The sequence below is a fragment of the Rattus rattus genome, chromosome 16 (assembly GCF_011064425.1).
Source record: "Rattus rattus isolate New Zealand chromosome 16, Rrattus_CSIRO_v1, whole genome shotgun sequence".
NCBI lineage: Eukaryota > Metazoa > Chordata > Mammalia > Rodentia > Muridae > Rattus > Rattus rattus.
Window position 1 is genome coordinate 4,942,222 of NC_046169.1, and position 13,634 is coordinate 4,955,855.

At 48.7% G+C, this 13,634-nt stretch overlaps 1 protein-coding gene across 1 annotated transcript in view; it reads left to right on the top strand.

Annotated features, from left to right (window-relative positions):
- The window catches only part of Katnal1 (katanin catalytic subunit A1 like 1), a 52,416-nt gene that overhangs the window by 17,798 nt on the left and 20,984 nt on the right, over positions 1–13,634 (top strand). The window contains exon 4 of the mRNA XM_032886904.1: positions 6,769–6,931. Coding sequence (XP_032742795.1) covers positions 6,769–6,931 — 163 coding nt within the window. The remainder of the gene's footprint in view (positions 1–6,768; positions 6,932–13,634) is intronic.

Below are 13,634 nucleotides of genomic sequence, written 5' to 3' on the forward strand. Positions count from 1 at the left end.
GCTATCTGTGTTATCTGGAAATCGGCAGCTCAGTTCACAGGTCAGCAGCGGCAGCTTGATCTGCTTGCAAACACTTCACAGATAACACCAGCCGTCCAGTGTGGTAGAGTCAGGATAACAAACACAAATTAGCAGTGGTGGCATGACCTAATAGAGACAGCCCGGCCTCAGCCTCGGCTCGAATCAGCAGGAGGGACCAGGAGGAACACCAGGAGAAGTTCTAGGCTATGCCTCTCTCAGGGAAGCGAAGATCAGTGAAGATGTGAGACCAACAGGCATTGCACAGTGAGCTCTATAAGCAAGCCTAGCTCCGCCTCCATCACTGTCCCTCGAGTTCTATTTCTACTCCCTGCAAACACCACGTGTTCTCCACATGGCTTGTCTCACCAGGTGTGTCTGTCTCATTTGATATCACTCTGCCAATCACCCCAAGTCCACGGAAGCAGCAAGAAATTGTGGCGCACCACCAGAAGTTTTTTGCTATGTTTCTCTCTGTGGAGCCATAACAAATGTTCCTCAACTATGCAATGTAAGGTGGACCAATACATGCGTGTTGTTAGCAAAGAACCCTTCATCACGTGTCCTTTCATGTGCTTGCTTTAGCAGAACATCCTCTCTCCTGTGTCTGCTTCAGCTAAACGTTCCTTCACGAGTCTGCCTCAGTCTTTCATCTGTGTCCATTTCAGCTAAATGTTCCTTCACGTGTTTGCCCCAGCAAAACACCATCCCACACAAGTGAGTCTCCAAAGAACCCTTAAGTTTCCACTTCAGGAAACAGACATTTTAAGGTTCTTTATATGGTGCAGAGGTTGTGGACTAGCACCAGTGCCTGATTGGTGTTACACCCTTTCCCTTAACCTGGAGTTAGATTATCTTCTGGAATATGGGACAGCCTCTGCTTTCAGTTTGTTAGGAGAACGGAGGTAGAGAGGTGATTTGTCTCAATAATAAATCACGTTTGCTGATTCTGAATGTGGTTTATGATTTAATCTTCACAGCCTCCCATAAACAGCCACTCCAGGACAAGGGCTGGGAGTCGGATGGGATCTAGCAGCCTGAGCTCACCCGAAGTCAGTGACAGTTTCAGAAAGACACACCCTAAAATTTTATTTGGATATTTAAGACATGATCTACTGTGAAAGCCTGGGCTGGTCTCAAACCCCTGCTCTGCCTTTCTCAGCTTCTCCAGGTCTGAGATTTCAAGCTTGTACCACGTGTGTACAGCTAGATTGGAATGGCAAAGAGGGACAGAATGGGTTCAGGATGGAGACAGTGGGTCTACAGTTGGCTCAGCTGGTCCCACTGACAAGGGGAGCAGAGTTGCGTGGAGGTTGGGGAAGCCCTGGCGTCTCCATTAGTTATTTATAGAGAGGGGTCAAATGCTTGTGCTGCCAGGAGGGCTGTGCTGGCTGCCATGGTGGAAAGGCAATGCTTGGGTAAGAAGCATTGCTGTGGGCCAGTACCCTTCAGGTCTCAGTGCTGATGCAGGGGTGCTGATGCAGGGGTGCTGATGCAGGGGTGCTGATGCAGGGGTGCTGATGCAGGGGTGCTGATGCAGGGGTGCTGATGTGGTGGTGCTGATGCATTGGTGTTGATGTGGCGGTGCTGATGCAGGGGTGCTGATGCAGCAGGGGTGCTGATGCAGGGGCACTGATGCATCAGTGCTGATGCAAGGGTGCTGATGCAGGGGCGCTGATGCATTGGTGTTGATGTGGCGGTGCTGATGCAGGGGTGCTGATGCATTGGTGTTGATGTGGCGGTGCTGATGCAGGGGTGCTGGGGTGCTGATGCAGGGGTGCTGATGCAGTGGTGCTGATGTGGTAGTGTGTACAGAAAGCTCAGTTGAAGCAAGGTACACATGCAGAGAACCAGCTCCTAGGTCAGGTACAGCTGTCACTTCACAGGAAGGTGAGGGTGTCAGAAGGAGGAGGGCATCTTGTTGGGCTTTGTTTTTGATTTTTAAAGTTTCACTTTTTCTTATGTAAGCTTTCTGTAGGAAACATCTGTCTCCTGCTACAAAATACTTGAATTTTGGAAATGCAGGTATTTATTACAGTGAGAGCCTAAAATATTTTTTAAGATTTATTTTTATGTCATGTATGTAAGTGCTTTGCCTTCTTATATGCCCGTACACCAGAGACCAGAAGAGGCATGAGATCCCCTGGAACTGGAGTTACAGATGGTTGAGTCGTCATGTGTGCACTGGGAACTGAACCAGGGACTTCTGCAAGAGCAGCCGTGCGCTAACCACTGAGCAATCTCTCTAGCCCTCTAAATTTGGCTATTTCTATGTTTTGGAGAAGACAACTGAAAATAGGCATTCTAATTTATAAGAGACAGATGAAGGAGTGAAAGCAGCAGAGCGATGCAGAGTGAACACGGAGTGCGTTCACTTCCACAGTGGCACTGAAAGCTCTCTGTCTCGCTGTACCTTTCCCGCCAGCCGCTGTCTGCTGCTGGTGTAACCGATAGGCCGCTCGCTCTGTTATGAGGAATCCTGGATTCCCAGTCACTGCAGCATTGGGCTGACCCCTCGGCTACACTGAGCAACTCACTAGCGTAAGAACACCGTCTGCAGCCTCTGGGTTCCCTCCTCACCTTTGTGACACTTGCTGTCTGCTGTCTCTGTTGAACTCTTGTCCCTCTCATCCCTTTGGTGACGTTCCCATGGCTCTGTGTTCTTCCCCTTCCTTTCTGATGTGGCCTCTTCTCTCCTGCTCTCCTCTTGTGTCTAGTCCCCACCCCCCATGCTGTTCCCAGTGCAGTTCAGTTTGTCATCCCTGATGCCCATGGGGTGCAGACAAGCAAGAGTGAGGTCTCTGCTCCTAGGAGCTCCTGTTCTGGGATGTCTGCTGCCTTTGCATGCACCAGTGCTGGCTCTGAGGGCAGGGGGTGTCTCCTCTTAGCTCTGCCGCTCAGGGGCCTCGAGGACAAGCTCGCCAGCTTCATTTTCCCTCTGTGAATTCCCCCTGTAAATGGAGATCATCGTGGCAGTCACCCCATGAGGAGGCTGTAGGAGTGAAGTGGGTTAGTGTGTGGATTGTATGAAGATCCGCCTGGCCTGGCAGGGGGGCAGGGCAGGGGTGCAGCTCCCCGCTGACTCGCCAGTGGCTGACAGACACCCTTACTTTGTTCTAGCTCAGATGATTGCGGAAGTCCAGCCCAGTCTATCCTTTTGTACAGACTGCACGTTTGCTTATCCCCACCCCCACCCCCAGTCCTGCAGCAAGAACAATGCGTGGTGCAGGGTAGGCACTGCAGACGCGTTTCCTGAAGGGACTCGCACACCCACTCCTTAGTCATCTCTTGCTTCCCTGCTTTCTTCCCTGCTGACGAGCTTGGTGGTTTTCACAGTGATGGTCCATTAGTGATAAGCTATCAGTTCTTATTTTTAGAACATGGCTCTCTTCCATTGCTCTTCAGCGTAGACGCCCAGGCTAGTGTTCATTCACCGCGCTGCGGTGACTAGCTAGCTCGGTGCTTTTGAAAAGCTGCTAGTACAGTGTTGGTCTTTGACCGTCAGGGCTGAGCTCAGTGGCACTGTGCAGCCCCGCCAAAAGCTCTTAGTAAAGAGGCCTCATGAGTTTGTTGCTTATACAGCCTGGAAGTCGTCAGAGAGTCCCCACAGTGACACCGTGCATGTGATGTGGCAATGGGCAAGGAAAGAGAGTGGACCAGAGTGTCCTCTGGGACACCGACAGAGTCTGTTACACATGTAATATCCAGCTGCAGTGAGGTGGAACAGGAGACGGAGCCAGCACATGCAGACCTCCCACGGGACACGGGGCTTGCCACAGATGCCACCTACTGCTGGCTGAGCACCTCATCCAGGCCTTCTACCAGCCCATCAGCATAGTGTGTAGCAGGTCAAGCTCAGCAGCAGCCTGTGGAAGCCTAGGAGGAAATCTTACGTCATAGCTCACCCAGCCAGACGTGCACACAAAGAGGACTGTGGTGGGGCTTCTGAGCAGCTGCTAAGTGGCAAGCCGAGAGTCAGGGCTGTCTCGGGGTTCATGGCAAGGCCTCCTGGGCAAGCCCAGCACTGCAGAGCCTGGAGCTGCAGGGGCTGGGCTCACTGAAGGTGAGCAGGGGCTCCATGCCCAGGTGGAGTCTCAAAAGCTGGACCACAGTGACAGTCGCTCAATAGGAAGCCAAGCACAACTGCCAGTGATCGGAGGAACTTGATGTGAGACCCTCGTTTCATTGTCTTTGCCGATGCCCTTGGCTGACGTAGGAAAGATGTTTCTGCATACACAAAATACACAAATACATAAAGCAGACCTGTACCCAAACACACTCTATCCCTTCCTCAAAACAGAAAATGGTAAGAAGACAGGCCTGGCCTCTCCCAAAGAACAGCAGAAGGTTGCATGGAGATACTAAAGGCTTGGGCTTCTGTTTTCTGTGCTAGACGCTGATCCCACTGCTTGGTGCGTGCTGGGCAGGTGCTGTCCTCCTGAGCCGACCCCAGGCGAGCCGTGCCCTAGACACAATTTATCGTTATTGTCCTCATTCTTCACCAGGTTCTTCCGGCTCTTTTTTCCCCTCTTGGTTTTGGTTTTTCTCTCCGTGTAGCCCTGATTATTGTGGAACTCACTCCGTAGACCAGGCTGGCCTCGAGCTCAGAGACCCGCCTGCCTCCGCCTCCTGAGTGCTGGGTCTAAAGGTGTGCGTGGCACTGCTGCCTCCTGCCTCTTCACATGTTTACTTGACTGACAGACTGTTGAAGTGACTAAAGATGGCGTAGAGGCAATACTGTGATAAAACTTGAGTGCCCAAAGCCTCTGTTGGTCACTTTGCTGGGACCTCTTCCCTAGTTCCTCTCACACTACGGTTGTTTATTTCTGTCTTCTCCTGGGGCCAGCAGCGTCACTAGCTGTATACTAAAAATGGCTGTCCCATAACTGTTGAGCACACTGAGGATGAAGGTGTCCGCGTGTGGAGCCTGAGAGACGCCGGTGTGGTTCTCCGCAGCCATTCTTATCCTTAGCAGACTCCGGCAATCTGAATATGCAATGGGGGGGGGGTTGGTTTTGGTTTCACTTGTTTTGTTTGCTTTACATAACGGTTACTTTCCTCATGGCTGTGACGGTGACTCAGGTACCTGGGGATTTCACTTCCTCATGAAAGTTAAGGCATCACCATCACCTCAGGAGTCCAGGGAGGCAGAAGTGTGAGGCAGCTGCTCATTTGATTGGCCAAGATGCAGAGACAAGACAGGGCTACACCCCAAAAGCATGCCCCAAACAACACACTCCCCCATCAGCCAGGCCTCGGGGCTGTGCCACCAGCCAGGGACCAAGTGACACCCATAAGCCCGTGAGAGCCAGTTTACATCCAACCATAGCATAGGACCGCATTAGAACTGCAGCGTCTTAGTACTGCATCGGTCCTGGAGCGCATGACCTGTGTCCATGTTCCCGCCTTGTCACATTCACTATCACTGTGCCGCTCTCCATGATGCCAGGAAGGAAACCTGGGGATGAATGAAAAGCCCAGACCTGCGGGGCACATCGCAGACAGAGCGGTGGAAAGATATAAGAGCTGGGAGGAGGGTGGGAGCACGGTGAGAGCACGGTGGGAGCACGGTGGGAGCACGGTGGGAGCACGGTGGGAGCACGGTGGGAGCACGGTGGGAGCACGGTGAGAGCACGGTGAGAGCACGGTGAGAGCACGGTGAGAGCACGGTGGGAGCACGGTGAGAGCACGGTGGGAGCACGGTGGGAGCACGGTGCGATACCGACTTTCACTGTGCTGTGCTGAGAAGCTTGTGTTACTTGTCCAAGATCTTCACAAGACTGAACCTTCAGCACGCCATCATGGAATGGGAAGGGGCCTCAGGACCCCACTCTTCCCCCAGTAAATGGACTTTTCAGGGGTATAGCCATGGCTCAGGTGCACATGCTTCTATGACCAACTCTAAGGGAACTCTTGGGGTGCGCGCACAATGGATCCATTAGTATATAATTAATAAATGCTAATGAAAGCCCCAGGAAACGGGAGAGAGCTAAAATACACTGCCGTGAGGCTGGAGGTGGGACAGTCAGTGTGCTATTGAGAGTAAAGGCAGTCGCCCACAGGGCTCAGGACGGCCACAGGGCCATGCAGGGCAGCAGGGGAAGGTAGGGAAACAGCATGGATGGTTTGAGAAAGGCAGAGCTGGAGTGACAGAGGCCCCAGCAGAGTGCTGTGCTGAGAAGCCTCTCCGGCTCAGCCTTGCACGAGGGAAGATGCAATGTACCGACAAAATGTGCTTCAGTGAGCACACTGATGTCAGGAATTTATTGAAATTATTAATCTCACCTGGAGTCCTAGGAGAATTTTTGACACTCACCAGCCATGGATATATTTCCCCACACACATGGCTTTGTTTATAAGAATATGTCAGTGCTGGGCCCTGCCATTTGTAATTTGTACAGTGAAATGCTGACTTTGCCAGCGTAAGTGAGAACGTTGTCTTGGTTGTAAAACAGAAAACATTTTAACTATTCCCTCTTAAGTCCCACCCTTTAAGGAAAAGGTTTTAGTTGTTTCTAAGCTAAGTCTCCTCGATTTAGAGTCAGTAGAGTCTGAGGTTACCAGGTGGACACAGGTTGCCCTCTGTTGGTGGTCAGTAGTTCCTTTGGCCAAGCAGCCATATGCGTCACCTGTATTTAATAATTGTATCAACCATCATCTGGTAGGGAAAACTGTGACAGTCTCTTGAGTAAGATGGCTTTGCATTCCTGTCTTTGATTAATCGTTATTTAACTGTCTTTCTTTGGTCAGAGCACCACCTCAAATCAGGCGTCCCAACCGAGAAGTGAGGCCTCTGCGGAAAGACGTGGGGGCAGGAGCCCGGGGCCTCGTGGGCCGAGCACACCAGATATCGAAGAGTGATAAAGCTGCAAGTCGGGACAAGGACTATAGAGCAAGAGGGAGAGATGACAAGGCAAGACTCTGATCATTCCCAGTCGGGGCTTTGGTGGGTTCTGTAGTCGGTGTTGAATTCTCAGGGTTCCTTAGTGTTCTTTATATTTCAAAGGCCACCTTGCAATGCACATAGTATCAGAGGTGTAGGAAACACACACACATACACACACACATACTCACACACACGCATGCTCACACATACACTCACACTCATACACTAACACACACACTCACATACACATTCACACACACTCACACACATTCACACACACATTCACACTCATACACTAACACTCACACACACTCACATACACACACTCACACACTCACTCACACACTCACACTCACACACACAGTTATAGATGTGTTTATTAAAGTCCATGCACATATACACTCACACACAGTGGTGTAGGCAGGCATTTTTAATTAAGTAAATACACACATGGGGGTATCAGTGTATTAGTAAAGTGGACAAAAGAAAGGAAGACCAGGAGTAAGCCTGGTCCTGGGTTCCTGGAAGGCTCTGGGCACCATTCATGAGTCTATGAGGCAGTCCTACTCCCCTTTTCAGAGTAAAAAACTAAGGGACAAGGTGGGTGCTCCAATCATCTCCCAGTGAGGGGTGGAGTTTGTGAAGACCCCCCCCTTCCCTCACCCACCATCGAAGTCTGGATTGGGTTTGAGTACAGAAATCTGCCACTGAATCAATCCCAGTTTTAAGTGTGATTCTTCAACTGAGGACAAGACGAACCGGCGCCAGCTGTCAGAGTCACACGTGTGCCTCCAGGTTATAAACGGCGTCTCGTTACAATGCTTCTGAGTAATTGTCTGTCTTACTCTGTCAGTGACAAGCGGAGTACTCAGACTATCAGTGGAATATCAGCCTTCCTTATTTCTACAGTTGTTGGGGAGGTAGGAGAGACACTCTGAGTCACCACAGAAATAAAAGGAACTACTTTTCAAAAAAAAAAAAACAAACATGGAAGTGTCATGCTAGCTTGAAAGATATAGTTGTCACTGATCTAAGTACACTGTCACTCTCTTCAGACACACCAGAAGAGGGCATCAGATCTCATTAAAGATGGTCGTGAGCCCCCATGTGGGTGCTGGGAATTGAACTCAGGACCTCTAGAGAAGCAGTCAGTGCTCTTAACCGCTGAGCATCTCTCCAGCTCATTTCTGATCTGATTATCACAGCAGAGATTAGCATTTCTGGGGCTGCTTTGAAAATGAAGACGGAGAGATTATGGGGGCTGTTATAGACTCCCTTTTCAACTGTCTGATTGGTGTGTGTGTGGCACCTCCCCCCCCCAAAAGGAAATGAACTAGTTCAGAAAAATCAGACTGTATTGCCCAAAATAAAGCTAGAATTATCTTGGAAATATTTAGTGGAGTAAGTTTACAAACATTTAGTTCTAGGAGCTCCTGCTTGTGGCCCGGGGCCTGATGAGGCACTTAGTGACTGAGCTGTTGAAGCAACTTTGAGTGAGTAGGAGAAAGGCCGGGGTCTGTGTGCTTTTTGTTCCCTGCGTTGGTCCTGCTTCTCCCTCCATTAAGACCCCAGGTTTAGGTCCAGTGCTAGTGCTCACCTTTAATCCCAGCGCCCGGGAAGACAGGCAGGAAGAGCTCTGAGTGCAAGGCCAACCTGGTCCACACAGTAACTTACCCCTGCCAGAAAAGTTAACCAAAGCAAAAAAGGTAGTTCTATACATATGCTTGTGAAATCTCACAGTCTAATAATTAGATTATTAATCTGTGTATAGAATTTTGAAAGCTGCTTCTATTACTTTATAGGTCTATAAAATGAGGGTATAATATTTGGGGCCCATTAGATGGCTCAGCAGGTAAAGGCCTTTATAATAAATCACATCTTGTCAAGGGTCCCTGGCATATTTAGGACTGCAGGATGGAAGGACACACAGCAGCAGTGGGAGCCAGGCTCTCCCTGGGTGGCGCACACTTTGTTGTCACTCGTGTCAGACAGGTTTGAAGCTGTGTGTGTCGGTTTATTCGTTCTCTCTGGTCATCTCCGAGCATAGCCCTGCCCCCTGCTTACAGCTCACGGTGCTGTGGGCCAGGCTTTGAAGGTTATGATTGTGCACCCGACTTTTAGATCACGATGAGACACAGTGTGAAAGCCTCTTATTTTAATTATTCTTTAAATGGAATTCAGTTTAAAGTAGGGTGACTTAACATTTCTCAGCATACTTCTATATTGACTTTAATTTCCCATTAATTTTTCTGTCAACAGAAAGCACTGATTAAAAAAATACTGGTAAATTTTGTGAGAGATTGCATATTTTTTTCCACTTCTTTTTAAGCTTCTGATAGGCTTCAGACGAGCTCTAAGCATAAAGTGCTGCGTTTTAAACAAGCAACAGTCATTTTGCACCATGGTTTGCTGTTGAAGCTGTGTTCCAGGATTGTCCACATCGCCACTGCGTACCGTAATTTAGCACACACTTACCAGCTTGTACTTTGTGTGGTCATATAATAAATGTAAACTCAAAGACAAACTAATAAAGTGTACCTGGCTGTCATCCCAGCACTCAGGAGGCTGACACAGGACGGCCATGAGCTTGACGCCACTGGGCTACATAGGGAGACTGTGTCTCAGAAAGAGGACTCCTGCCTGACATCTGGTCGTTTCTCAGTGCCAACAGGAGTGGCATGAGCAGCTAAACTGTGCTTTTAGCATTATTTGAATGGACCCAGGGTCCTGATCTTTTGGATGCTATAATAAAACACTAGATGACTTTATAGAGGGCTGGACCTCAGGCAGGTGAAGGCATCTATGGGCCCCACCTCGTAATGGAAACATACTGAAGACTAGGTTGTGACATGACGTTTGGAGGAGCCTGCGTGCTCAGACGATGGCACATGGAAAAACTGAATTACCATTTTGTCATGTAAGCTTAGAGTCAATATAGAAGTAAGCTGAGAAATGTAAGTTACCCTGCTTTAACCTGAATTCTACTTAAAAGGATGTGCATCTTCAGTCACGAGATAGAGGAACACTGACCATTTTCACCAAGAGTTAATTGACAATAAGTTATATTTTTACAATTCTTGAGAATCAGAGTTTTATGTAGAAATAAATGCTTTTTTAATTTAGAAAGGATATACTCAAAGTAAATATGAGGGAGTAGAACAAATATTCTTATATTATCTTAGAAAATAAATATAAGTCTGATAGCTCAGACTCTCAAATGCTGGCCATGTTGCCTTGGCAAATTTGTGGTTAATGAGCGGTGTCCCGCAGGGTCCCACAATCACGGTTACATGCACTTCTGAGGGGAGTCCAGACTAAAGGAGGGCCAGTCACACTCACAGAGTTCACCGCTCAGTTATTCTACCTAAAGCACTTTGTCCTCTGCATTGCACGCAGCAAATGGCCATGGTGAGTGCTGTCCTTGTGCGGTTAGCTTCAAGTCACAGGCATGGAGGGCACTGGAAACAAGCCTGGACTACTCTGTTGGCCCCTGCTGACTGGTGAACGTGAACTGTCTGTCACACATGAACAGTGGCGTAAGAAAGGGCATAGATCATAATGGAGTTGCTTTGTGAATTATCATCTCATGCTGGGTGCTGATGTGTGCTGAAGAACTACTTTTCTGGAAAGCGTATGTTCATATGTAATCCATGCACGTACACATTCACATGCGAGTCTGTGACACATATGCTTACCATAAGGCTCATGCAGCAATCTGTCCATAATTTAGAAAAAGCAAGGGCCCAGTGCTCTTGATGGACTTCGGAGAACACTCTCCCTGATTGGCCACTCGCATCCCTGTCTCCCTGTGACTGCAGTGATGGATGCAGTGATGGAGGAATGCAGTGATGGATGCAGTGATGGAGGGATGCAGTGATGGAAGATGCAGTGATGGAGGGATGCAGTGATGGAGGGATGGAGGGATGCAGGGATGGAGGGATGCAGTGATGGAGGGATGCAGTGATGGAAGGGTGCAGTGATGGATGCAGTGATGGAGGGATGCAGTGACAGATGCAGTGACGGATGCAGTGATGGAGGGATGCCGTGATAGAGGGATGCAGTGATGGAAGGGTGCAGTGATGGATGCAGTGATGGATGCAGTGATGGAGGGATGCAGTGATGGAGGGATGCAGTGATGGATGGAAGCAGTGATGGATGCATTGATGGATGCAGTGATGGAGGGATGCAGTGATGGAGGGATGCAGTGATGGAAGGATGCAGTGATGGATGCATTGATGGAGGGATGCAGTGATGGAGGGATGCAGTGATGGAGGGATGCAGTGTAGCCGTGGGTGCTGGCTGGTGACTTGTTTTCTTTGGTTAGATGGTAGCAAAGCAATGAAAGGCACAGGATCTTGGAATTTGGTTCATTTCTCCATGACTCATACAGCACTGATAATCAGGACCATTTTCAAATGTTGGGAGAATATTCATTTTTAGTGTTTTTAAAAATAATGTCAAAACAGTAGAAACCCCATGTGTATATGTGCATGTGTGTGTATGGTACACACATGTACATAGGTGTTTGTCCAGGTGTGGGTGCCCATGCATGTGCGTACCTGTGTGTGGAGCTCAGAGGTCGACACCAGGTATCTATCATTCTTCACCTTATCTTTGGAGACAGGGTCTTTAATGAGAGTCGTGCTGACCCTGAGCTGTAGTTGGTGAGGCCGACTGGCCAGCAAGCTCTGGGTCCTCTTGTCTATTCCTCCCACTGGGCACTAGGGCCACACCCAGCTTTTCACCTGAGCGGGTGCTGGGCGTCTGCACTCAGCTTCGTGCTTTCCTTATGGGAGTTTTAGCCTCCGAACCATCCTCCAGCCTCCAATGATATACTTTTAGGTTGACTTTGCATTGACATTTTACCTTCACTTTTAAAACTAAACACTCAACACCAACACCAACACCACCACCAACACCACCACCAACACCACCACCACCACCATCACCACCACCACCACCACCAACAACAAAATGAGCCCTAACTTAGAGCACCTGCCGATTTCTGTGGTAGAGTTGAGTTCATGATGACAGGGTCAGCATCTCACTCAACCCCATCTACATGAGGTGTGTGATTCCCTACTCTGAGAGGTTTCTACTGTGCAGATATAGATTTAAGAAAAAAAAATATAATAGTTGTCTATCATAAACCAAAAAGATAGTTTCTGTAGTAATCCGTATAGCTTTCTTATCATAAGTGTGACTCTCCCAGGTCAAAAAAGATCATTGGCTCCTCAGAAGTCAGAAGCCATGGCCCTGAGCTCTCCCTGTCTCTGCTGCTTCCTTCTTTCCTAGGTGCCCAGCGCTCTGTGTTCTGACGCCGTAAAGGTTATTAGTAGCATCTTGTTTGAGGATGCTACTGTTTTGGGGGATAGTAGCACCCATTTTTAGGAACTGGATTTTTGATTTTTACTTTTTCTTTTCTTTCTCTGTGTCATATATTTGCAATATTTATCTATGCTTTGCTGATAGTGTACATTAATTCTCACAATTGTGCACTATTGTGTACACTTAAATGTTTCCTTGTGAATAGATTTTCGGATGTCTAGTCTGGAGCTGTTGAGTAGGGCCAATTTGGATAGTTTTTCCTTCTTTGATGTGCATATGCCTCCATTTTTAGTAATGGATTAGGGGTGTGTAGGCTTAGATTTTTTCAAAACCTGCTTTAATAAGGGTTCTTAAATGCTTCAACCTCCCTTCTAGTCCAATGACCAAAGTTGGGGGCAAAAGGTTAACAGGACAGGGAGTAGAAGCAGGTCCTTGGTGTGATTCCAAACACGAATCAGCAGTGGCTGGACCCAGAAGAAACCAGGAGGCGCCAATGATTTGGCTTCAATGAGTTCATACTTGGAGCGTATGTTCCTGTGTCTGACCTCAGCCTAAGCCTCAGAGGGCAGAGGTCTCTGCCTGTTTGCTTCATTGCTGTATTCTCTGTGTCCAGAACAGTGCCTGGCACACTAACCCTGGCATAAATACTGTGCAAGGAGTGTGCGTATGGTGAGCATAGAGCTTGCCTCGGAGCTGTTGTTACAGTCTCAGTGTCCTGATTGGGCAGTGCAGGGCTCTGCACCCTGTCAGGTCAGTAAGCGCTGCTCTGCGCTGTCTGCCTGGTCACTTTGTGGGACAGTAGGGCTCCGGAGGGCTGCAGGCTGGGGTCCTTGTCTGACATTTCCTGTGTTTGCTCTGTGTTGGGGTGGAAGCGGCCCCCATGTGCACCAGTGCGTCCTGTGAACAAACGGGCTGCGAGCACCGGTCTGGAGCTGTGGTACCTAAGGCTGCTGTTCCTGCTTAGATGGGCACTGACCTTGTTTGCCAGTTTTCTCATCTGTGAGATGGAAGCAGATTGCCTTGTTCTTTTAGAATGAATGTGCTGACACGTGCTAAGTTCTCAGGACACCGACACAGAGAGCAGCGCGGATGTCAGCGGTTAGACTAAAATGACAGTGGGAGACAAACAGAGGCACGAAAAAGATTACACAGAATTAGCATTTTACAGAAGACATGCTGGAGCTGGAGAGACAGCTCAGTGGTTAAGAGCACACATTCCTCTCCTAGAAGACCTGAGTTTGGTCAGGTGATTCATAATTCTGTAACTCCAACTCCAGGGGAATCTGATGTCTGTCTGTCTGTCTCTCTCTTGTGTGCACATACACAAACACACACAGACTCATGTTAAAACAAAAAATTAAATATAATTGATATCTTGAGGCTGAGAAGGTAGTTCTTTGAT